This window comes from Sus scrofa, chromosome 14 (genome assembly GCF_054392235.1).
Source record: "Sus scrofa isolate SSC_HxYL_T2T_F1_AM1 chromosome 14, Sscrofa_HxYL_maternal_Yorkshire_Landrace_v2.0, whole genome shotgun sequence".
Lineage (NCBI taxonomy): Eukaryota > Metazoa > Chordata > Mammalia > Artiodactyla > Suidae > Sus > Sus scrofa.
Window position 1 is genome coordinate 101,805,379 of NC_139396.1, and position 25,592 is coordinate 101,830,970.

Consider the following 25,592-nt stretch of genomic DNA (forward strand, 5'->3'; position numbering starts at 1 on the left):
TCTCACACACACACACACACACACACACACACACACTATTTCACAAGGAGACCTTTCTATTTAAAATTCAAATGAGAATCCATGCCTTTATGAGTGATTAAAGACAGTAAATACCACAAGAAGATTTTAAAATACCTAAACTTTTCCATTAAAAAAAAAAAATCACTGAAAAAAGCACAAAAGGTAAATTTAGGAAATCACATAGGAGGAAAGGATAGCAGGGAGAAACACAAATCTGCCATGTTTTGTCCAACAAACATTGTGCTTGTGGCTGATAACCGGGTCTCGTTATCCGCTGGGACCTCGGGGACGCTGTGGGAACGCTGCGCGCATGTACACGCCACACGTACATTTATATACATTTTTTCAAATGTATATGCCGTATGCATACAAAACAGAGAGAAGTGTATGCATTAAGGAAATGCGTGTGCAGTGCACATAGGTGAGCGCTGCGTGTGCATGAGGATTTTAACCACTTACCTCACACAGCAAAAATCTAAACTTCCCATGAGCTGCTTTGAAAGACAAAATGCAGCCACCGCCGATGGGGTGCCAAAAATAACCCTTGGAAAGTACAGGATAACCCACTTCAATGGTCTGCGTAGACCAGAAAAGCAAAAAGGGCCACTTTCTGACTTACAGAGGGAGAGGGGACTACCCCGAGCGTACTGGGGTCGGTGGGCTGTTGATAAAGCAATACTCAGCTCACGCGGTGATGTCCATTGGGGCGAGACCAGTGGGCTCTCTGCCCTCCAGTCGGGGGGACCCTCCTCTTTAGGGTAAGGCCCCAGCCACAGTGTTTGTTGGAAGTTCGGGGAGGACCGGGAAGGGGGCGGGGAGCTCTTGAAACCGCAATCTGTCTACAGAGTATCCACGGTATCTCCCAGGTCAGGCGACAGCAACTGTCCTTGCAGAATATCAGATGCTGAATTACATTACAAGGCACAGACACGCTCACTTGATAAGTGAGCATCACTTTCTTAAGACAATTAGGTGTGCTCTGGGCTAAATGGCTGTCCCTGACAAGGACACCCTGCCTGGGTATCCAGGAAACAAGTTCAATATACCAAAGAAATAGGTGGAAGAGTCACCATGGCTTCACTGGATTGTAACACTAAGGCAGCCACCTGCTTCTAATGCAGAAACACAGTCGCAAATACACAGCTTTAAGAACATGGATAATAGAAGATACTAATGACCACAAAAATCAACATCATAAGAAAGTTTTTTTTTTTACCAGTCCCCCGAGGATGAAGAAGACCATGAAGAGGCGCCCGAGTGTGGTTTTTGCATAAACATCTCCATAACCCACAGTGGACATGGTCACCATGAGCAAGTAGACACATTCCCAGTAGGTGAGAGCCTGGTTGTTTTGGAAATTTTCCCATGGGTCCCCTGAATTCTCCACCTAAAGCAAAGGGACAGAAGAGAGAAAGGAAAAACATTATCTATGTAATAAACCAGAAACACAAAAGCTCCAGCATCTAGGCTGCTTCTGGATGCCCAGCATCCTCAACCTGGGCAGTTGGCTGCCCCAATCTGAGCACAACCTCTGAGCAGCTAGTGAAGAGAGTGGAGGGCAAGGCGTCTACCTGACAGATGGGACAGAAAGGGGAATGAAGTAACAAACTAATCCAGAGCTCATTTTCTTCTCAGGCCAGAAGAATTTCATTTATTTTTTTTACTCAATGAATTTTATTAGATTTATAGTTGTACAACCATCATCATCACCAGAAAAATTTTAGGGCATTGCCTCTGGCTACATTTTAGAGCATCTTCTTCTAGGAAAGAGCCAGAGAGTCCAGCCCTGGCTCTTCTCTTGAGTCCCTGCTGGGGTCCAAAGAAATGCTGGACCCCCCTCTCCCCACAGGGAGGCTCCTCCTTTTATCTATTTTTTTTTTTTTTTTTTTAGGGCTGCACCTGCGGCACTTGGAAGTTCCCAGGCTAGGGGACAAATCAGAGCTGGAGCTGCTGGCCTACATCCCAGCCACAGCAACACCAGATCTGAGTCACATCTACAACCTATGCTGAACACCAGATCCTTAACCTGCTGAATGAAGCCAGAGATCTAACCCCACTCTCATGAATACTAGTCTGGTTCATAACCCTCTGAGCCACAACAGAACTCCCTCTTCATTTTGACCAAGGAGATACCTGGGGAATCTTCTTCCTTCAAACAGTACATCTGAACCCCAAACAACATCTCCTGGAGCCTGACCAGGCTGTCCCTGCTTTGCAGAAGGCCCATGATGATTCTGCCCTGCAAACTGCAGGACTCTCCCCTGGGGGCACAAAAAGTGAGCTCCGCCTTTGCATACCCTTTAGACCAAGGGCTAGCAAGCTTTGTTTCTAAGAGGCCGGATAGTATCTTCAGTTTTGAGGCCCACAGGGTTTCTGTTCTGTGTAGGGACCACTCAACTTTACAGCAGTAGCAGGAAATCACCCACAGGCAAGGGGTGTGAGGGCTTCTGCCCCAGGGTTGCAATTGGCCCATCTAGCCTTTAGACTCACCAAACACTCTGTCCTCCCATATGATCTGCCAACAAAGCTATGAGGCAGGCCACACAAATGCTTTAGAGGAGAGAGGGAGAGACAGGCCAGGGTTTCCAGTTCTACCCCACAGTTCTATCCCAGCCCTACAATACACCAGATGGCCAACGCCTGTGACCTGCCAGGGTGATCTCTGTGGATCCCCACCACTACCCGCCCCAGGCCTCAGCTCTGCCTCTGCAGGAAGTTTCCAAGACCTGGTCTCTCACACGTCAAGGCCTGTCCTCAACACACCCTTTGCATGGCAGTTTCCTGGTGAAGCAGAAGGTACTTCATACAATAGTTAGGTGAGGTCATTGTTTATTGAAAACAACCAATTAGCCCTCCATATCTGGGATTTTTGGCATTTGGCAGAATTGAGAATGCTTATCTAAGGGTGATTTCAACCAGAAGTCCCATTAGCATAAAGGGGTGTGTGAGGTAATGTCAGATCCAGTGACTGGGAGATAGCTGCACAGATTTCCATTGCTTTTCCTGTGGCCCTTTTTTTTTTTTTTTTTGGCCACACCCTCCGCATGTGGAAGTTCTAGGGCTAGGGATGAAATGCACATCAGAGCAGTAACCCATGCCACTGCAATGACAAGGCCAGATCCTTAACAGCTGCACCACCACAAGCAAGCTCCCCAGCAGTCTTTTTTTGGCCAATAATTACGAAAGATCCCAATGGGAGGTAATGAAACCCTTCTTCTCACCCCTTATGCAGTGAGAGGCTCAGCAAGGGAAGGGCACCTTTACTCAAAGCTTCAGATTTGAATGAGACTCCTTCCAGTTGTAAGTGTTTATGTTTGTATGAAACACACTTCCCACAATAACTACGCTCCCTAAGGCAGGCGGGAAATCTGCCCTGGGGAGGTGAGACTAGCTTGGCTTTCAAGGAGTCGTTAATTTAAAAAGAATTACCATTTTTGAAATTCGAAATAACTTGACAAGTAATCAGGCAAAAGAATCAAAGGGGGCTTTTTGTAAGGGGCGGGGGAGTGGAGAGAAATGGAGGAATCTGAATGTGTTGTTTACTAAGAGATGGGGTCAAACTTCGAGCTTGGTCACCAACCTTTTCAGGTGTTTGCTGAGGAAGCACTGCCATCTTGTGGTTAGATGGGTTATTGCAGACAGAGTTAAAAAAAAAAAAAAAATCTACGAAAGCCCCACAGCAATACCAGTGAGCTCAAAAACGCAGGTTCATAGTGTGAACATTACTCACCATTTGGAACTAGTTTGGAGTGAAAGTGTTGGAAACCCAGACAATTGTGCAGTTGCTTCTCCTTTCCCTGCATTCTACAGCTGGGTTGAAGTTTGTCTCCCAGGTAATAAAATGACTCCAAGAGGGGCTTGTTCCGGAAAAGCCAGAACTGATGCATCTTCAGGGATACTTACCAAATGGATGAACCCGGCTGCTGTCAGCCATGTGCTGATAAATATGGAGAGCAGATTCACCAGCTTGATGGAATTACTGTGCAAAAGAGACAACAAGCAAAACTGGGAGTTACAAAAGAAGACCCTGTTGGGGCTGTCTTCCACGGTAACAGCTCCACTTTCAGGAGGAGGCAGTCCCCTCCAACCCCCACTTGTTCCTCCACCTTAATGGAAGGACCCCGAAAAGTGGTATAAGTAGTTCATTCCAGAGCCAAGAGGAAGATGACATCTGAGCTACCAGAAGTGATCCCTAAATTAACCCCCCTCTGATCGTGTTAAGATTTTTTAATTTTTATTTTGAAAATTTGGATTTACAGAATTTTTACTTAGACCTACAGAAATTTTAAAAGAAGGGTACAGTGAACACTTTGTATGCCTCTCATCAAGATTAAGCAATTCACATTTTCCACAATTGCTTTTCTCTATACATATTTTCTCTTCTTTGTTTGCCTTTTTTTTTTTTTTTTTTTTTTTTGGCTGAACCATGTACAAGCTCATTGTAGACATCTTGACACAACCCGCTAAGTCCTCCAGCATTCAACACCTAAGAAGGTCACTGTGCAAGACAATAATAATACAATTATGGCGTTCCTGTCATGGTTCAGCAGTTAACGAACCCAACTAGGATCCATGAGTGTACAGGTTCGATTCCTGGCCTCACTCATTGGATTGAGGATCTGGTGTTGCCGTGGGTTGTGGTGTAGGTCGAAGATGTGGCTCAAATATGGCATGCCGTGGCTGTGGTATAGGCCAGCAGCTACAGCTCCGATTGGACCCCTAGCCTGGGAACCTCCATATGTCACAGGTGCAGCCCTAAAAAATAAATAAATAAATAATAATAATACAATTGTTCTGCCTAAGAAAATTAACATGGATTCAAGTAACATCAACTAATAAGCTCCTCTACTCTGGATTTCTCCAGCTGCTCCAAAATTAGGTTTACTGATGCTTTTCTATTTTCATCCTGTTTCACTTTTTGAAGTAATTGAAGTTCTGATATTGCATTTGATTATTATGTGGTTTTAATTGTGGGGTCAGGAAACTTTTCTGTAAAGGGGCATATAGTAAATATTTAGGCTTTGCTGGACCATGAAGTCTCTGTTGCAACTACTCAACTCTGCTGTGGTTGCAGAAAAGCACCTGTAAAGGAGTGGGTGTGGCTGTGTTCCAGTAAAACTTTATTTACAAATACAGACAGCAGGCTGATTGGCCCATGAACAACCTAATTTGCCATTCTCTGCTTTAGCCTCCTTTACTCTGTCAGTAATATACCCCACACACCCTCTTTTTAATTTTAGTGACAACTTAATTTTCTGTGCACCCAGGTCAGCTGTTATCTAAAATGGCCCCTATTCTGGATTTGTCTGATTGTTCCCTCAGGATTAGATCCTGTTTCAATACATCTGTGGAGATGGCATCAGGAAATTCCAGCTCCGTTATACTAGGTCCAGTTACGTGATTAAGGTGGGCATGTCAGATGGCACCACTGAGACGTGCCTGTTTCCCTTTGTCATCCATATGCCATCTAGGGAGTGGGAGCCTGGGACCACAAGGATATCCTTTGTCCCAACAACTTTATACCCCCAAACTTCAGCATCCACAGGTGTTCCTTGAATAGATCAACTGGAACTCACTGAATATTTAGATCTTTTTGTGCTGGGACCCTGGGAGCAGTGAGTCTCTGGTGCACAGTAGGGCCTCTAAGAATATATGTCCTGAGCGAACAGGTCTCCACTCTGGTCTCCCAACTCATCTTCACCCTGCTTGCCCCCACTGGGTATAAACTCCTTAACCAGAATTACCGGCCTGTCACTTCCCTGTCCAAAGGCTCCCGTGGAAGGAATTCCTTCGTACAAACTCCCTCCACCACCTTCAACACACTCTGAAGTTCCAGGTTCTCCCATCACTATTGTTTCTACACAAACCCTTGGAACTTCCAAGACACCCCAACTTATTCACAAAGCCTTTGTTCATGCAATTGCTCAGTTACAAAACCCTCCCTACCTATCCAAAGAGTTCTCTTTCTTCAAAGCCTGGCTTGGTCCCTACTTCCTCCCTAAAGTCTGCTTCTTTGAATCTCCTGCCCACAGTGTGGTTCAGACCATCACCCTTGACTGACTGATCTCTGCCCCCGCCCACCTCTTTCCCAAGGGAAACCACTGATTTAAATGGCTAACGCGGTTTCAATAATGCAACTGACAAGGGCTTAATCTCTAAAATGTACAAACAACTTATACAACTCCACAGCAAAAAAAAGCCAACAACCCAATGGAAAAATGGGCAAAAGACCTGAAGAAACATTTCTCCAAAGAAGATATACAGATGGCCAGCAAACACATGAAAAAATGCTCAACATCACTGATTATTAGAAAATGCAAATCAAAACTACCACGAGATAGCACCTGACACCAGTCAGAATGGCCATCATTAATAAGTCCACAAATAACAAATGCTGGAGGAGAAAAGGGTGTGGAGAAAAGGGAACCCTCCTTCACTGTTGGTGGGAATGTAAGCTGGTACAACCACTATGGAAGACAGTATGGAGGAACCTTAGAAAACTATACATAGAACTACCATATGACCCAGCAATCCCACTCTTGGGCATATATCTGGACAGAACTTTCCTTGAAAAAGACACATGCACCCACATGTTCACTGCAGCACTATTCACAATAGCTAAGACATGGAAACAACCCAAATGTCCATCAACAGATGATTGGATTAGGAAGATGTAGTATATGCACACAATGGAATACTACTCAGCCATAAAAAAGAACAACATAATGCCATTTGCAGCAACATGGATGGAACTAGAGACTCTCATAATGAGTGAAGTAAGTCAGAAAGAGAAAGACAAATACCATATGATATCACTTATATCTAAATACAAATGAACTTTTCCACAGAAAAGAAAATCATGGACTTACAGAATAGACTTGTGGTTGCCAAGGGGGAGGAGGAGGGAGTGGGATGGACTGGGAGTCTGGGGTTAACAGACTATTGCCTTTGGAATGGATTAGCAATGAGATCCTGCTGTGTAGCACTGAGAACTATGTAGTTCTAGTCACTTATGATGGAGCATGATACTGTGAGAAAAAATAATGTATACATGTTTGTGTACCTGGGTCACCATGCTGCACAGTAGAAAAAAAAATAATGTATTGGGGAAATAAAAAAAAGAAAAACAAGGAAAAAATTAAAAAGTAAAATGGCTAACACAGTTCTCTCACAGGGCTTACCAGCACACTGCCATTTTAAGTGCTTCCTGTATATTAACTCATCTAATCTTCACAAAGATTCTATGAGGTGATCCCAAGGTTAAGAGATGGACCCAAGTTCACACAGCAAGCAGCAGAGTTGGACTCCGAACCCAGGCAGTTTGGCTCTAGAGTCTACCCTCTTGACCACTACCCTGTGGAACAATAGTCACAGACTGAGAGGTCCCTCAGAAAGTCTTCCTTGTTGAGAAAGTGAAGCTGACACCCCATCTATAGGATGTGAAAAGGGTCAGAGGGCCCTGTTCTAGGGAGGAGAGAGGCTATGGCCACACCTTGTTCCCAATTAGTTTCTCAAGGGGAAGCCCAAATAGAGCCAACCACTTCCTGCCTCTACATGCAAGTTCTCCGAGGGGCAGTGATGCTGGAGAGAGACAGTTGAGGAATAGGCAGCTAGGGATAAAGGGAGAGGTCTCAGGGTAGCTTTACTGTTCATCTTCTCAGAGGATAATTAAGTACCAAGGTGACCCACTTACAAACTCCCAGATCCTTGGAGACTGACAGAGCAGGGTCCCACCAACAACCGTGTGGGGCTCTCTTGAGACATTAAATGATTGGAGTCTCTGAGCCTTGGGAAGCTTTGGAAAAATGACCTAATATGGCGATTATTAATCTCTCAGTGATTGTTACAGGGATATTAATAGTGCTTGAGGGAGCTCCTGTGGTGTAGAGAATATTTAATCATTGTTGCTGAAAGGTCCCTATTAAGCACTGAAATCTGATTATTTTTATGGTGTCTGCATCATTACAGATTGCCCACTATTAGGAATTAGCTTTTCAAATTAAACTCTAGGACCAGGCAATCACCTAATAGCTCTGCTTGAAAGAGGCGAGATTAACTCTTGGAGGACGATCCCCATATTCTGTCCAGGCTGCACAGGGCTCCTTGGAAAGAGGGAAGGGGTTCGAAGGCAGGGTTGTAGGCTCTGCCTGGCACAAGAGGCCACTGGAGATAGTCACAGACTTCATGACTAAGTCCAGGGATCTGGACCAAATGTGACATTCCCCATGGTTAGAATGATTGGATCCATTCAGATTCTAGCCCCCTCATGATAAGGGATGGATAGTGACCTTATCATGAGAACTTAACTTCATTTTAATGTTTTCCATTATCATTTCTGGGTCCTTGTCCATGAGTTCTCATTAGCCATTAAGAGTAATTGATATCGGTGGATATAGGGAATCATCATCCATGGGAAGGCAAAGAAACCTTTCTGTTCTTATAGATCAGAGACCTTCGACAGGACTCCACAGAAATTGGGGAAAAAAGAAAATCTGTCTCTGTAGATACTGGTAAAATGAATGTCTGTCTCTTTCCAAGATAACAGCTGTAAACCCATTGAGAACAGACTTGTGGCTGCCAAGAGGGAGGGGGAGGGAGTGGGACAGACTGGGAATTTGGGGTTAATAGATGCAAATTATTGCCTTTGGAATGGATAAACAATGGGATCCTGCTGTATAGCACTGGGAACTAGTCTGGTCACTTGTGATGGAGCATAATATGAGAAAAAAGAATGTATACATGCGTGTGTGACTGGGTCACCTCGTTGTACAGTAGAAAATTGACAGAACTCTGTAAAACAGCTATAATGGAAAAAATAAAAATCATTATTAAAAAAAGAAAGAAAATGTCATCCACTTTCCAAAAAGGAACATGAATTTATACCTCTTCTGCTTGTCCAATACTTTCTTCTTTCTTTCTAGCCAAGAATACAGACAGACAGGTGCCAACACCCCTATTTTGTTATATTGTTACCTTCACTGGAAAGATGTGAAATACTCTCAAAATCAACTGGACTGAACCCCATGGCATTGAATGGTCTGAACTATAAGACATGGAGTGAAGCAAAATCAAGTTCTGTCAATTCTACCCCTTAAATATCTCTTGATCCTTTTCCTTCTTCTCCTAAGACCAGTCTCTAATACCATTTGCCTGGACAATTGTTCCCTGACCAGTCTTATGGGCAATGGTCTTAGATATTTCAAACCTATTCTCTAAAAAATTGGTGAAATAGTGGATTTTTATAAAATGTAAATCTGACCACATTCCTCTCCTGCTCAAACTCTTCAACAACTCTCTCTCTTGCTTCCCCAGTCAAATCCACGACATCTGAGAGCCCTTACACTGTGGCCTCTGCCTGCAGTCTCTATACTCTTTGTAGCAACTGAAAACTCTGAATATTCTTTTTAAGAACTTAAACCTTGGAGCAATTTCTGAGGTCATATACGTGGCATGGTAATTTCAGTTCCCAAAATGTCCAGAAAAAGAATATGTTGCTTGGACAAATGATGGTATATATACATAGCATGGAAGGCTATATGGGAAATAAAAGTGACATGGTAGACTATTAGCGATGGTTATCTCAACCATCACTGTGGTTGGGGAAATTCTGCTTTATCTTTTATGCTTTTCTCTATTATTGCAATGTTTACAATGAGCATACTGTACTTTAATAACGAGAGGAAACAGTAAGGCAACTGCCATTTTGTTAAAAATCTCCAGGTGCTCCCTGTCTCCATCACCAGTATCTACATCTCCATCACTAGTATCTCCACTACCAGTATCTACAGCTCCATCATCAGTATCTACACCCTCATCACCAGTGTCTCTATGACTGGCATCTCCATCTCCATCACCAGCATCTCCATCACTAGCATCTCCATATCCGTTACTAAATCTACATCCCCATCACCAGTATCTACTCCATCACTAGCCTCTCCATTACTAGCATCTCCATCTCCATTACCAGATCTACATCTCCATCACCAGCATCTACCTCCCCATCACCAGCATCCTCATCTCCATCAGCAACATCTCTGCCATCAGTATCTACATGTCCATCATCAATATCTAGTACATTATATGAGATGTGGAATGACACCCTTTAAACAGAGCTCTGCTTTACCCTGACTTTAGAATAAGTGTTCTCCCACCTGTGAGTCTGCTTGCAATTTTCAGAGCAACCGAGGAACCACCAAAAGCTCACACAATGACATGAGGTCTCTCAGTAGCCTTTTCAATATGCCATTTGCAGGATACAGAGCATTTTAGACCCTCCTGTTGGCTGATAGTTTGGTGAGTGCTGTCCCATTACTGTCACTATTTTCCCTGTCATCCTATTCACTACGTCATCTTTTTGATAACGTCTTAATTCTTTCTCTCTCCCCCATACTCTTTCTCTCTCTTTCTCTCCCTGTCTCTCCCTCCCTCGCCCCCCCCCCACACACCATATACTTCTCTTCCCTATTTCTTCCCACTCTTGGCCAAGAGAGACAAAGAATATAACATAAAACTAGAATTTTATATCATTGTTTCAAATCACATTTCAGCGTCCCCATCCCTACCTAATGCCCCAGATTGGTGGGAACTGGCCACTTGATAAAGCCATACGCATTCCCCCTGAAGATGACTGTGAGGCTCTACCCACCCTCTTAGGTCACCGTGAAAGCAGCAAATACAGAGGCATCACCAGAAAATCCCTCAAGGTCTGAAGCCCTACAAAGACCAAGTCTTCTACTTTGGTGCAGCTGCACCTGTGGGGAGGCACAGAAGGAATGAGCCAGGATCAGCCAGGAGCTCAGAGAGTTTTTCAAAAGCCTGTAGAGTCAGTTCCTATATTAGTAAAGATTCAATCTGTGCCTGTGATCTGGCCCTCACCTGCCCTCCCAATCTCATTGTTTTCTTTTCCTAACACACAATCCCTAGTCTCCTAGAGCAGAGAATTACTCAAGGTTCCCGGGGTTAGGTTCTTTCCCTTCTGTGCTTTCAGCAAATTCTGTGATGGGAAGTCAGCCCACACTCCCTCCCTGCCACATGCCCAATCTCCAGCCACACAGGGAGGACTCTGAGCTTTCCATAAGGCTTACCTAAGACACCCACTTTGCCTTGAAAAGACCCTTGGAGTTCCCATTGTGGCTCAACAGGTTAAGAACCTGACAAGTATCCATGAAGATGTGGGTTCAATCCCTGGCCTCGCTCAGTAGGTTAAGGATCTGACTTTGCCACGAACTGTGACTGTGGTGTAGGTCATAGATGTGGCACGGATCAGAAATGCAGTGGCTGTGGCATAGGCTGGAAGCTCCAATTCTACCCCTAGCCTGGGAACTTCGATATGCCGTAGGCGCAGCCCTTTAAAAAAAAAAAAAAAAAAAAAAAGATTGTTGACTGCCCCCACCCTGACACTAAACCCCTCATAATTACTTTACTTCGCACCTCAAAATCCCTGGGGGGTACCTGTATGTCAGCACCAAGCACACTACAGATCAGCCTGGCTCTCCCTTGCCAGGGCTCAGTCCTGTACCCACCTCACTGCTGGCACAAATGGGTGCTCAATTCAGGCTCAAATTGACTCAGTCACCTAATTGTGACCATACACAACAGGAACCAGGACAATCCAAGGGTGCAGTGGTGATGGAACCACCTTCCAATAACAGGAGGAGTTGAATTCCGTGGGAAGAGGGGGACTGAGGAAACGTTCCCCAGGATCCTACCACCCCATGGCTCTCCCAATGTAGAAAGACATCTCTTTCCCTCACTGGCTGCTTCGGCTTTCTTGCCTCTACACTGGGAGAATGAACCCCCGGTAAGGGACACATCGCCAGGTGGACTGGTCACCAAGGATGCAAACGCTGTTTTCTGCATCCAAAAGCATGGAGTCTTTTCCAAGGAACAGAAAATGGGTGGGTCTCTTGGCAAAAGCCCAAAGACATTTTACTCAGATGACTTATCATCCTTCCAAGTCCACAAAAGACCCAGATGAAGCACAGGCAAGGTGAGAAAAGGGTGCCCTCCAAGTTAGTCCTTGTAGTAATGGCACCTTCTTAAAGTGCTGGTGTCAAGATTGAAATCCCCCTCAACCAGTAAACTTACTACACCATATCAGAGAGTATGGATCACACCATCCCCAAAACTGTCCCTTTGTTTGTTTCTTTTTTAGGGCCACACCTGCACCATACAGAAGTTCCCAGGCTAGGGGGTCAAATTGGAGCTGCAGCTGCCTGCCTAAGATCTGAGCCAAATATGCAACCTACACCACAGCTCATGGCAACGCCAGATCTTTAATGCACTGAACGAGCTCAGTGCAGGGACTGAACTGCCTCCTCATGGATACCAGCTGGGTTCGTAACCCGCTGAGCCACAAAGGGAACTCCTCCAACTGTCTCTTAAATACGCCACTGGGTACTCACCATGTCTACCTCTAAAAATACCATGTAGTGGAGCAAACGTGATATAGGCAGACTGTGGGGACAGCCAGCTTTGCTTACATCTTACTTTCAAGAGCAAAAAGAGTCCCTTGCATCAAAGAGCCATAGGAAGATAGAAATGAAGGTTATCGTCACTCAGAAGAAACATGAAGAATAATAATACTCATTCTATATCGATAACCTCCCACACTATGGAACGGAGCACCAACAAAGGCTGACCCTGGGATAATCAAAGTGAAACGTGTTGGGACACGTAGATTTCTTTACGTGCTCAATTTCTTTTTAACTTGACTAATGGAAATTCACCCCCAAACCCTATTCACAAAGGTGAATACTTAGTGAAAACTAATTTGGAATCAAAACAAACTAAAATAAACGAACAAACAAAGAAAAAACCCCACTAAGACCCAAAGAGGAAAGCCAATAACCCATCACATTTGTTGGAAGTGACACATTCGGGCAGCTGAGTCCCAGCCTCAGTGACTGGGAAAACGAGGCTGCAGCCAAGGTCCCCAGAGGCAGGTGTATTAATTATAAATCACAAATACAGAGGTGTCCTGTTTTTCATCATTTATCAAACCCAGTAAGGCCAACCAAAGAGGAAATGGAACATTAGCAGTGAGCGTCTTAAAGTGTAATTTCCTATAAGAGAAATTTATGACCTGTACTTATTCTCCATTAAAGGACGTCCAACTTCTTTTATTAGTTTATTCATCAAGGCGGCCCTGGTTTCAGGCCAGCTCTGAGAAGCCGCAGGTCCTCAGGAAAGGGGACTCCGGGGATTTTTTTTTTTCTCCTGGCCCAGTAGTGTTTTCCAGATCAAAACACGGTTAACGGAAGTAGTCATGGTGCATTTGGCAGGAGGTTTTTAGATATTCCCCAGAAGGCAATTCACAGAGCAAGCCCCAGGGGCTATACTCGCCATAAAGTGAACATCTAGAATGTACTTTGAAATGAAATGATTTTCTGTTTGCCGTATGAGGTTCGTGATTGCCTCTCAAAGAGCATTGCTTCCGTGGCTTTTATAACCAGGTTCAATTTCTTATTTAGTGAGGTAATAAAGGGGTGATTTAAAAGGTTTGGAGCAAGGACTTCCCAATTAAGGAGCAGAACTGTGTGCCTCTCCCCACTGGGCACCGTGCCCAAGCAACCCCACACGGTCCCCCCAAACCATCTCTACTTCCCCGCAGGCACAGCTGCTTCTCTCTCTTTACCATAGTCTCCCAACCCTGCAGAAGACCTGACTCCAGGCTTGCTCTGGATTTCTGTGTTAGATCACTCTGCGAATAAAAGGACTCTAACTTCATTATGATGAAAGCAAACACACCCGATAGTCCCAACTTGGCACTGGGGGACAACAAGGAGGGGGGAAAAATATGAGAAGGAACCTCTTACCTTGTTTTCAGGATATTCAGAAACTGCAAAATTTCTGAAAACTGGATCAGTCTGAGAGCTCTTAAAAACCTCAAACCTGGAAAGAGAAATGAAAGAGAGACGCATTATTTTCGATGTGTGGTTTTAATGGTCACACTCTGCTGCTGGATTTACAGCTGCCAGGGTTGAAGGGATATAAAATGCCTGCAGAAGATTGAATCGTTCGGTACCTTGGACATAGTCCTTCATGCTGATCCTTTTCTGGTTTAATCTCGGCTGGTAAACTGACTTTCTCATTAAAGGAGGCCTGTCTGGATAGCCCAGTCTCCCAAGGTTTCTCAGGAGTCCCTCTCTGGTTTCAAGCACTCTTTCTAAGTTACAGGGTTGTTTGAGAGGATTCTGTCTCTGAAAAATACCGGGAATAGCTCAGGACAACTCTTGTGCTCAGAGCAGATTAGGAACAAATCGGATAACCTCACCTCTTTGGGAAGGTTTTGGGTTTTTGTTCTTTGTTTTTCATCTTTATCTTCATTTCTGATACAGTGAAGAGTATAGCCCATAGCATTATCTGTTTCCCACAAAGTTCTCTATTTTTCTCCCAATCAACAACAACAAAAGAAGTCAAATCAGTAAGATCTCCTAAGTTCAGGATTCAAAACTTCCACAATTCCACTTTTACTGAGCGTCAAGATAAATGGTTCTCCTTTCTGCATCAATAACTCTCTTGAATAGAAAAGAAGAGCCAGTGTTTCTTGGTGCCAGGAGAAAGAGGAAGATGGAAAGGAAGACACAATTGAGGATTAAAGACACTACAAATGAGCGTTGTGTTTTAATAGCCAAAGGGTAGAATATATTTCTGTTGAGATCTAATTCGTGAGTCAAAAGCCATCTGAGTGATTCATGGGGCTTTAAAGCTTGGCAGTCATGCAAGAGAACTGTTTACAAACTACTGATTATCACAGCTTTGAGACACTTTCAATATCATACCCGCTCCTCAGGGGATTTTCTTTTGCCTATTTCCTGAAAGCATTTTATTAAGCTTCCCCTCGTGCCAGGCGCAGAGCTGAGCACAGACTGGGCAAAGCCGAGGATGAGCAGCTCAAAGCCAGAGGGTGAGACTTTATTCTGCCCCATATGTGAGGCGGTAAGGGAGGATGCCTGCAGAGTGGTGAGAGGAAGTGGTGGTGATGCTCTAAAGACCCCAGGGTGAACCAAGGAAAGAACATGGGCCAAGCTCCACGTGGGCCCCATTAGATTAGTCCTCGTTCAAGCACAAGGTGACGAGGAGAAACGGACTTAAAGCCCACCTAAGGCAAAACTCCATGGCACCAGGGGGAGCAAAGGATATGGCTCAAAAGGAAGATTTTTCACCTAAAAGGATTTACCTTCATGGACGGAAGATTTTTTTTTTTTTTCAGAAAAACCCACCTTCTATTCAGAATAATATTCCTATTACTTTTATTAAACAAGAAAGTGCAGCGATGAGAAGGGATGTGGGTGAAATCAAAGACTCGGGAGCCAAAAACACAGTCCTAACTGGGCTGATGAAAGGTGGACTTAACACTGCTGCAGGTGGACAGGATGCAGAGGACTAAATGCAGAGGGTGTCTCTCCAAGCAGAGAACATAAGACAAGGGAGGAAATAGGATGAAACTTAAGAGAGTAGAAATGGAGTGGAGATCACAGAGACGCAACTGATGAATAAAATGTGCTCCAAAGCGAAGAGCAAATGACACGTAGATCAGAAGTAATAGATCAGAAGTAATGGCTACGACGTAAGAGCAGTGAACTTTCTGGGTAAGAAAAAAATGACTCGAGATGAAAAGGCAAAATGAATGATCAGCACTGCAAGACCGATGCCAAGAAGTATCTTATTCTTTTTCCTTCAAATTTCAAGTATTACACTAAATGAAAGTATAAAAATCAAAAAGTGTCAGGGTAGGGAGAGGGTTACCATTAAGGCAACTAAGATCTCATTATATCACAGGAAGTGTTAAATGACGACTGGGCAACACTCAGACTTTTCAATCAAGGAGAGTTGGACCTGAGATTTTTTATACCCACTCAAGTTGTAGTTCAACAGTATAAAAGCAACAAAAAACATTTTCAAAGATCCAAATTCCTAGAGAATATACTGTTTGTACAAAACATTTGCAAAGAAGTTTGTGAAGTCTTATTAAATCAGAAGTGGGGCGAGTGGGGGTGGGGGGACCAGCACAGGCTGCAAAGTGACTTTTAAACAGTCTTGTTGGTCCTAAGCTTCCAGTCCAAGCTGACTGGCTGATCTGACTCCCGCATCATGGTCACCGACTGCTGGGAGATTAAGAAGCTTGAGATAGAAAAAGACTGGCAGTTAGCAACAGAAACCAGTCCAGGATATGAGGAATGCTTTAGTAATTTATTAGCCACTAATAGTTGTATCCTGAAAATCTGTGTGGGATGTGTGTGTGTTTTCATTTATGGAAATAAAATTAGAATACAAATGACATTTTGAACAGGATTTCGTTCTTTTTATCATGAAGTGGTGCCTTTTGCATCCTATATTATTTGTTGCTTGTCATATTTAAAGTGACTTATAAAAATAGAACCAAATAAAAGCATTTTTTAAAAAATGAGGCATATGAAAATAAAGGTAGGGGGAAAGTGAATGCAGCAGCCATAAGGTCCTACTCTCTTGCTAGAGATAAACTGCAGATCTAGGTCTGAGCACTTGCCCAAAGCAAAGTGGGTAACCGCTATAACGTGAATGCAAAAAAGAGAAAAACAAGATGGTTCTCGGGAGTTGTGGCTTTCCCAGGATGGAGAGCCCAAAAAAATGTCTCTCTGCTAAAGAAGCGATGCAGGGGCCATGTTCTTGTGAGCGGCACAACGGAGGGGGCCTCTGTTTATTTGACTGCCTTGTGGTCATTGTCATGGCACTGGAGTTAACTAATGCAAATGAGAAACAAACTTCTACAAGGGTTAAAAAAATCAGTCTACACTTTCTCCTCAGATCAAGCCAGATGCTCTGAAGAAATGCTTGATCTGAAGTGACTCCTTCAGACCCAGTTTAACGATGTACCCATCTGCTTTCTCCTCTGGACCCCTTGTGGTCTGTTCTCAGTACAGCAGCCAAAGTGACACTGTTACCAGGTAACATGGATCAGGGCTGCCCCTCTGCTCAAAATCCTCCAAGACCCTCCATCCCACACAGAGTAGAAGTCCAAGTCTTTCAAGAACCTAAAGCTTGGAGTTTCCATTGTGGTGCAGTGGAAATGATTCTGACTAGTATTCATAGGATGAGGGTTTGATCCCTGGTCTTGCTCTGTGGGTTAAAGGACCTGGTGTGGCTATGAGCCATGGTGTAGGTCACAGATGCAGCTCAGATCCCGAGTTGCTATGGCTGTGGTGTAGGCTGGCAGCTGCAGTTCCGATACAACCCTTAGCCTGGGAACTTTCATATGCCACACCTACAGCCCTAAAAAAAAAAAACTTAAAGCAACACCAGCTTCGGTTGCCTCTTGCACCTCATGGCCTCCACTCCTTTCACATTACTTAGCCTCTGATCTGGCTGTTTTCCTGCCTCAGGGCCTTTGCACATGCTGTTCTCTCTGCCTGGAGTGTTCCTCTCCTAGTGGCTACATGATGCACTGGCTCACCTCCTTCAGGTTTAATCAGTGTGATTTTCTCAGTGAGACCTTCTCTGGCTACTCTATTAAAAGGGCAACTCCCCACCTCAGCCCCACCCATCCCCAAAACTCTTTATTCTATTTGCATACTTTACTTGCTTCCCCAAGGGGGAAGCACTAGCATCTTACTTATTTATGTAATTTACCTTATGTCCCCTTATCCATAGCTTCTGCTCTAGGATGGGAGGGACCGATGTCTGCCTGGTTCATGGCTGCCTCCCATGTACCTAAAATAGTGGCTGGCATGAGGTACACACTCAGTAAATACTTGCTTGAATTCAACTGAATGAGTCGGACTTCTGAGAAAATATCAGATGACAGAGAGCTAAGGGTAAATACTCTGCATTTGGAACTCTGAGCCTACAACCCTGCTTACTAAAAGGAAAAGCCATGAACTCTGAAGGTTCACATGATGGGGGTCAGGGCTGACACTCTAAGGAAATACAAAGAAGCCTAAGCAGAAAGAGGCTTGACCAATGGTCACTCTGCTACACTCAGTGAGTCCTGAAGGAGTATGGACAGCAACCTTGGATTCCATAAGGAGGCCAAGAAGAGGGGGCCATGGGATGGGCAATGTCAATGTGACAAGTTATTCACTTGCTTTGCTTCGTAACATGATATTCTTATTATTTATTTTACATAATTTAGAATCTCTGAAATAAAATTATTTAAAAAAAAATAGAAAATAGGAGTTCCCGTCATGGCTCAGTGGTTTACAAACCCAACTAGGATCCATGAGGACTTGGGTCCGATCCCTGGCCTTGCTTAGTGAGTTAAGGATCTGGCGTCGCTGTGAGCTGCGGTGTAGGTCTCAGACGTGGTGGCTCAGATCTGGCATTGCTGTGGCAGTGGTGTAGGCCAGCAGCTAAAGCTCTGATTTGACCCCTAGCCTGGGAACTTCCATTAGCTGATATGGCCCTAAAAAGACAAAAGACAAGAAGAAAAAAAAGAGAAGGAAAATGGCTATAAGTGAGGAGAATGAAAATGTGTATGTCTGAGGTACAACCGAGTGGAGGGAGTTTTCAAGCTCTAAGGTGATTTTAATGTGCCATCAAGGTTAAGAAGCTTGCAAACTTTTTCTATAAATGGGCAGATAGTAAATATTTTAGGTTCTATCACAACTACCCCTTCTCCGTAAAAGTTATGTAAATGAATGGGTGTAACTGACTGTCTTCCAGTCAAGTGTTATTCAAATAAAGAAGTGACAGAGTACCTTTGCAAAACCCCACTTTAGAGACCAGTTGCTGTTCAAATGCCTCATGCATATGGATCACCTAGGATTTGTTAACATTCAGATTCTATTCCCGGGTCTGAGATGGGGCCTGATACTCTGCATTTCTAAGGAGAAAACAAGACTGCAGGGCCACTGAAGTCACCTGGGAATTTTATGACAACGCTACTCCCTGCCTCCCATCCCAACATCAAATATTCAGATTTAACTGGTTTGGGGTACAACCCGGGTGTAGAAATTTTTATAACTCCCCAGGTGATTCTAATGGGGAGCCAAGTGTGGGAACCACCAATTTAGGGTATCTTTTCTTCTTCTAATCTTTAACTTGCTAATCCATCTTGATGATTTATTTATTTTTGGGAACAGTGTGCCAAAGGGAACCAAGTTTTATTGTTTGCCCCAGTTAGCAAATTTTCTTTTCCCTGAGCAATCACTTGAGTAATCTAAAACTAGTAGTATATCCATTAAGCATCCTGCCTCTACTTTTAAAGATCAGACTAGCTAACTATCAATCAGAAGAAACCAATAGTATAATAAGAGATTACTCACAAAATAATGCGTTCAGCTCAAGATCCTAGGAAAAAAAGGAATCTTAACAACACTAGAAGAAAAGATGGTTTCTACTTTAGTGTTTATATTTGAATAATAGAGAGCTAATAAATATCACAAGCAATAAAAAGTTCTAAATCATTTTATGGGGGCAAATATTAGCAATAAAAAAAAAAATACAGGCTGATCCAGTAAAGAAACTAATAAAACAAAATCCTCAGTGAGAGGGACCATTTTCAAAAAAACATAAACTTTGTAAATTTATACACACAGAAAAAGAAAACCACTACAGAATGGTAATTGAGATATAAACTGAAAAATTTATTAATAGCTTTCCCTCAAAGACTTTGTACCCATATAATTTACTACATTTTTAAAGCATTTGCATTTTATTGAAATTCTAAACTATTCCATAATACACAAAAGGATGCAAAGCTATTAAACTTGTTTTATAAAATAATCATAAACCTGGTACCAAATATTGCCTCTCAAAGCACAAAAGTAAACCAATCTCACTAAGATCAGTGATGCTAAAGGAAATTCTACATAAAACCTACATAATTCATCAGTGAATTAAAATAATAATCCAGAGCATTCTGGTTAAACATAACAGATTGAAAAGAAGGATTTACCTCTGTCTCCTCTCAAAACCTCACTAAAATAATACTAATGGGAAAGAATAGCAAAATCTCATGAGGTCAAAAAGAAGGGAAGAGATACTAGCACATAAGAGAAAAATTACAAAATATTGGTAGATGAAAAGTGGATATTCTGCTGGAATTAATAACGTGGCAGAACTGAGGAACCTAATTTCACATTTGTACAACATATATAGTAAGAGGACATACTATATATACTATACACACACACACACACACACACACACACACACACATAATAATAATAAGGTATTCCCCAAAGACTGAGGTTGTTGGGCTAGTGGGGTGGAGAAATCATAGTGAAGGAGAAAGCAACTGTTCAAAAGATGGAATGAGATGACTGACACTGGGAAGAGGAAGGCTGGGACAATTCACTGATGTACTGGGGTACCAGAGAGGTACCAAACAGCCAGTATAAAGCAGTAAGTGTGGGCATTTTAGCTGATAAATCAACATCCCAAGTGAACTGGTAACTCTTAGAAGAAAGAAATTATCTCCCCAGCTATAAGAGCAGTTACTGGATCAAAATACATTGCCAAATTCCCCTTCACCCCCCAAACAAAGGTGCCTTAAGCAAAGATGGCATTTGAGGATAGGCTCACCAAAAATATCAAATCCAAAGAGATGCACCAAATCAAGAGTCTCTAAGTATTTGAGCAAAGTCAAGATTTCTTGAAGAAAGGCATACAGTCTGGTATATTTACACTTAAGGATACAACATTAACAAATCAACAATTTTAGGAAAAGTTTGACTGAGAAACACAGAGTAATGAGAAAATACTCAAACCCTGCAAAGATCAACCAGGTATCTTAGAAATTAAAAATTTTATAATTCTAAACTTTAAAAGGCTAACTATTAGAAGAATGGATATAGCCCCATACAAACTAGAGGGCTAGACTATCAGAATTCTCTTCATACAAAGGAATAAACAGATTTAGGGTACAAAAGAAAAGCTAAAAGACATGGAAGACTGGTATAGAATCTTCAACATTTAAGTAACTGAGTTTCCAGAGGAGAAAATAAAGGTAACAGAAAGCAGGAAATATTTCAAAATAGCATTAGAATTTAGAAAGATCTGTTAAGTGTCCAGCAGGTTAAATCTTAAAGGACCCAAATCAAGGCATATCATGGTGACATTTTAGAATATCAATGTCAAGATACACACTCCGCAAAGCAAAGAGAATCAAATTATTGTTAAAATTCTCCTGGCTTCACTGAATGCAAGGAAACAAAGGAAAGAAATGTATCATCGCAATTTTCAGGAGAAAATAATTGATAAATTTACCTAGCTGAGAGAAAAATAAATCCAAAAAGAAGTGAGATACAAGAAGTCATGTGAGAAAAGAGTAACTCATTAGTTTATGTGTTGACTGAATGTTATTAAAACAAATAAACAATAATTTAAACATAAAATCTCTAGCTGATACTACATGGAAGATGGAAGCATGCAAGAGAGAGGGTGGTGAAGGTAAGAAAGGTGTGCTGGTAGTTCCCGTTGTGGAGCAGTGGTTAACGAATCCGACTAAGAACCATGAGGTTGCGGGTTTGGTCCCTGCCCTTGCTCAGTGGGCTAACGATCCGGCATTGCTGTGAGCTGTGGTGTAGGTCACAGATGCGGCTCGGATCCTGCATTGCTGTGGCTCTGGCATAGGCTGGCAGCTACAGCTCCGATTAGACCCCTAGCCTGGGAACCTCCATATGCTGCGGGAGTGGCCCAAGAAATGGCAAAAAAAAAAAAAAAGGTGTGCTAAGGTTCTTATCTTGCTTCAGGAGAAAGTCCTATCAATTACACATTTCAAAAGAAAAATTTTAAGTATGTGCATCCAAAACTTAAGAATATATTTGAAATTGTATAAGGTCCAAATAGCAAAGGGAAAAAAGAACAAAAGAATTTGATCAATCCATTTAAAGGAAAGAATTCCCAAAAAGGAAAAGAAAGTATGTTAATTTTAATAAAATACTATTGCAACAGCAAAAAGAGCCTAATTACATTAGTAATCACAACGAAATCGAATGAGTAAAAGCTATTGATTGACACAATTCAGATAACATAAAAACAGTGATAACACATTCCAGATGCATGCTATTTGTAAAAGAGTCATTGAAAACAAAATGCAAAGGAAAGTTAGAAATGAAAGGTTGAAAAATATGCACCGGGCAAATGCTGATAATAAAAAAAAAAAAAATGAAAACAAAGCAATAATGTTATCAAAGTGAAAAATGTATTAAAGAAATTAAGAGTAATACTTCATATTGATAAATGTAACAATCCACCAAAAATACGTAACAGTGAAAAAACTTTACACACCAAAGACTACATGTTTGAAATACATATACAACAAAATCTGACAAAAATGCATCAAACAACACAAAATGACAATGCCTCATCACAGCGTGAGACCCCAACCCTCATTTTTCAGAAACTAGTTAAAACATGAGCATAAATAAAAAATGTTCATATAACATTTAATTCCTTGGGATAGATTCATGTGTACCTATCTGAATGGATGGACAGATAGACACATATATATTACATTTAGCAAATTAGGGACACATTCTTCAATGACAACCACTGAATAGTCACGAAACTATTCGTGCATTAGGGTACAAAAAAACTCCATCAAATCCCCAAATGCAGAAATCCTAAAGGCCGAATTTATCACAAAGCAATAGAATGAGAAAAGTCACAAAAAGATAGGCAGAATAGATTATACTACATAGAAAAGAATTCAGTATGTGATAAAGAAGTCATCACAACTCACAGGAGAGACAAGCGTTACATACTAACAATGGAAAAGTTGGTTGCCAATAAGATCCTCCTTGTTATGGTAGGAGGAGTCACCCCCTACCATAATTGAAACTTAACTGAGATGAATTAAAATTAAATACAAATAATAAGCCATAGAAAAACTGAAGAAAATTACATATCTGTTAGCCCTTTGACGAGAGGAAGAATTTCTATACTGAGATTAAAAAGAATCACAATTTTTTTTTTTTCTTTTTTAGGGCCATACCTGCAGCATATAGAAGTTCCTAGGCTAGGGGTCAAATCAGAGCTATAGCTGCTGGCCAACAACACAACTACAGCAATGCCAGATCTGAGTCTCATCTGTGACCTACACCACAGTGCACACGGCACACCGGATCCTTAAGCCACTGAGCGAGGCCAGGGGATCAAACTCGCATCCTCATACACACCACTCAGCCTTGTTACTGCTGAGCAACATGGGAACTCCCTCCAAAATTTTAAATATCAGATCACCTATGACAAAATTATCAAAATTCTTCATGTCAAAAAAAGTGATATAGATAAGACTATAATCTACTAGAAAAATAATGAAATCAAACATGATATATTAAGGATAAATTCCTCATACTGTCAAAGCATATAAAATATCACTTGTTCATCAATAGGCAAAAAACAGTCGACAGACACATGAAATAGAAAATATAACTAGTAAACAATGATTAGAAATTATTACACTCCACGGAAATGGAAGATATACCAATTAAAAATACCGTAACATTGGTTTATTCTACTTAACTAGCAATATGTTTCCATTTCACCTACTAGAGATGACTCCATGAGATGGTCTTAACAATTTGATGGTGGAACTGTAAATTGTTAGAGGATGTTCAGAAAGTAATTACACATTATGAATCAAACTAATTCCATTTCTGGGAAGGAAGCCTAAGAAACTATAACAAAATAGAGAAATATGCTACGGAAACAAAGATGTTCATTGCAAAATTATTCATCAAATAAGAAAAAGAGAAAGCAGCTTAATATCTAAAAATAGGTCTTCTTAAATACAGTCCATCTTTTTATGGGATATTATTCAAAAAATAACGTCACAAGAAAGAATGCTTATGATACGAGGTTAAGTTACAGAAGTAGGATAACGAAAGTGGATTGGCAGTCATGAAGGGCTGAGGATTGGGGGTCGGGGGTTGGGTGGGGATGCAGTTGTTTAATAGGTACTAAATTTCAAATTTGCAAGAGGAAGGCATTCCAGAGATCTGTTTCACAACAATGCAAATATACTTATCATAAATGAACAGTATACTACAACACGGTTAAGATGGAAAAATTTGTTACGTGTTTGTTATTTGTTAAGTGTTTTTACCACAATAAAATAGCAAACTAGAAACTGAAAAAAATAGCATGGTACACTTTCCAATAAAACTGTGAAAACAGTGGGTATACGAACATTCAAAATTAGGAAAAGCATAAACTGACAACAGTGGTTATGTTACAGAGGCAGGATGGTAGGTTTCTTTAATTTCCACTAGTTTTAAAAATTTCCATAATATGCATAGAAAATCCCTATCCTTAATTCATAATTTTTGCTCTTCTTATACAGTTAATGGTAAGTCAGGCCTAAGGACGGATGTTCTGGCTCTAAGTCTGTGCCCTAGACAAAGATTCCGGATCCCGAGGCCAGTGACTGTAGGCAGGGAGGACCCCAGCCACTCCTGTCCCTTCAGAGGATCACACTCGCCCTGGGGTCTGAACAACAAGGGTAGGTCATCCTGAGAACTAGTGACATGTAATTTTAGTGCAGGTCAACCAGACAAGTCAAGGGATGGAGGACCTTTTTCTCAGATGGAAGCAGAACTGCTATACCGACAGAGATTTGAAGGACATGGAGGTAAATGACAAATCATTCACTGTTCAGTATCCCCATTATCCTAGGGAAGAACTTGGGAGAATCCTGCAAGCAAAGTTCCACTGGAGCACAAGACAGAGAAATCACAAAAGCAAACACATCCCAGCCCAGGATGGAAAGCTGGCCAGGGTTTTCCAATTTGCTATTTTCCATTCCCTTTGACTCCTTAATCTTTAAATCCAAAAAGCTGAAAGGTTCAAATAAACCTCTGTCGTTTCCAATCCCTCTGCCCCCACATAAATCCTGAAGAGCAATTATTTTTGTGATGTCTGACAAGGTCACAGTCATCTGGCCTTGCAGCTCGAGAGCTCAAATTGAGGACAGGAGCCTTCAGACTAAAAAGGGGCAGATAGCAGCTCAGGGTGGCGTCTCCAGGTTGATCCCTGCACTGCGCTGCCAGCCCGAGGTCCTACCTCCCAACCTCCAGCTCTATCACCGCCAAACCAGAGCTCTCACCCCCACCCACCCCCAGAGAGAATCAGAGCCCCTCCTTCTCAGTGGAAGGGAAAGGACTGTCTTGCTTGCTCTCAAATGCCCCTGGGCTTTAGTTCCTCCAGTTAGAACTTGCATTTTATAAACAGTGCTTGTTTGACCTTTTCAAATCTTTTCCCTCAATAATTGCTCAGACTGTTCTGTGCCCCCTCCTTATCCTTATCACATTCCTGCTTCCCGTCTGACAGATACTAAACATTAGCTGAAACTCAAACTGAAATTCTCACCTATGCATTCATTCAGTCATGCCTTAGGTGTGCAACGAGTGCCTCTGGGCACCAGTCACTCACTGTCCTAGACCCTAAAAGGACAGGAGTGATGCTCCTGCTTCAAGAGTTTTCTTTTTTTTAAATTTTAAATGATTTTTATTTTTTCCATTATAGCTGGTTTACAGTGTTCCGTCAATTTTCTACTATACGGCAAGATGACCCAGTCACACATACATATATACATTCTTTTTCTCACATTATCATGCTCCACCATAAGTGACTAGATAAAGTTCCCA

The 25,592-nt window shown here is 42.1% G+C and overlaps 1 protein-coding gene across 38 annotated transcripts in view; it reads right to left on the reverse strand.

Annotated features, from left to right (window-relative positions):
- KCNMA1 (potassium calcium-activated channel subfamily M alpha 1) overlaps positions 1-25,592 on the reverse strand; it is a 753,494-nt gene that overhangs the window by 229,264 nt on the left and 498,638 nt on the right. For all 38 annotated transcript variants that reach the window (XR_014825729.1, XR_014825730.1, XM_084993162.1 and 35 more), the window contains 3 exon segments: positions 13,839-13,914; positions 3,925-4,000; positions 1,238-1,408 (listed from right to left, as the gene is read on the reverse strand). Coding sequence is in view for 36 of the 38 variants with exons in the window: in XM_084993162.1 (XP_084849288.1) it covers positions 1,238-1,408; positions 3,925-4,000; positions 13,839-13,914 (323 nt within the window). In the remaining 2 variants the exon portion in view is untranslated.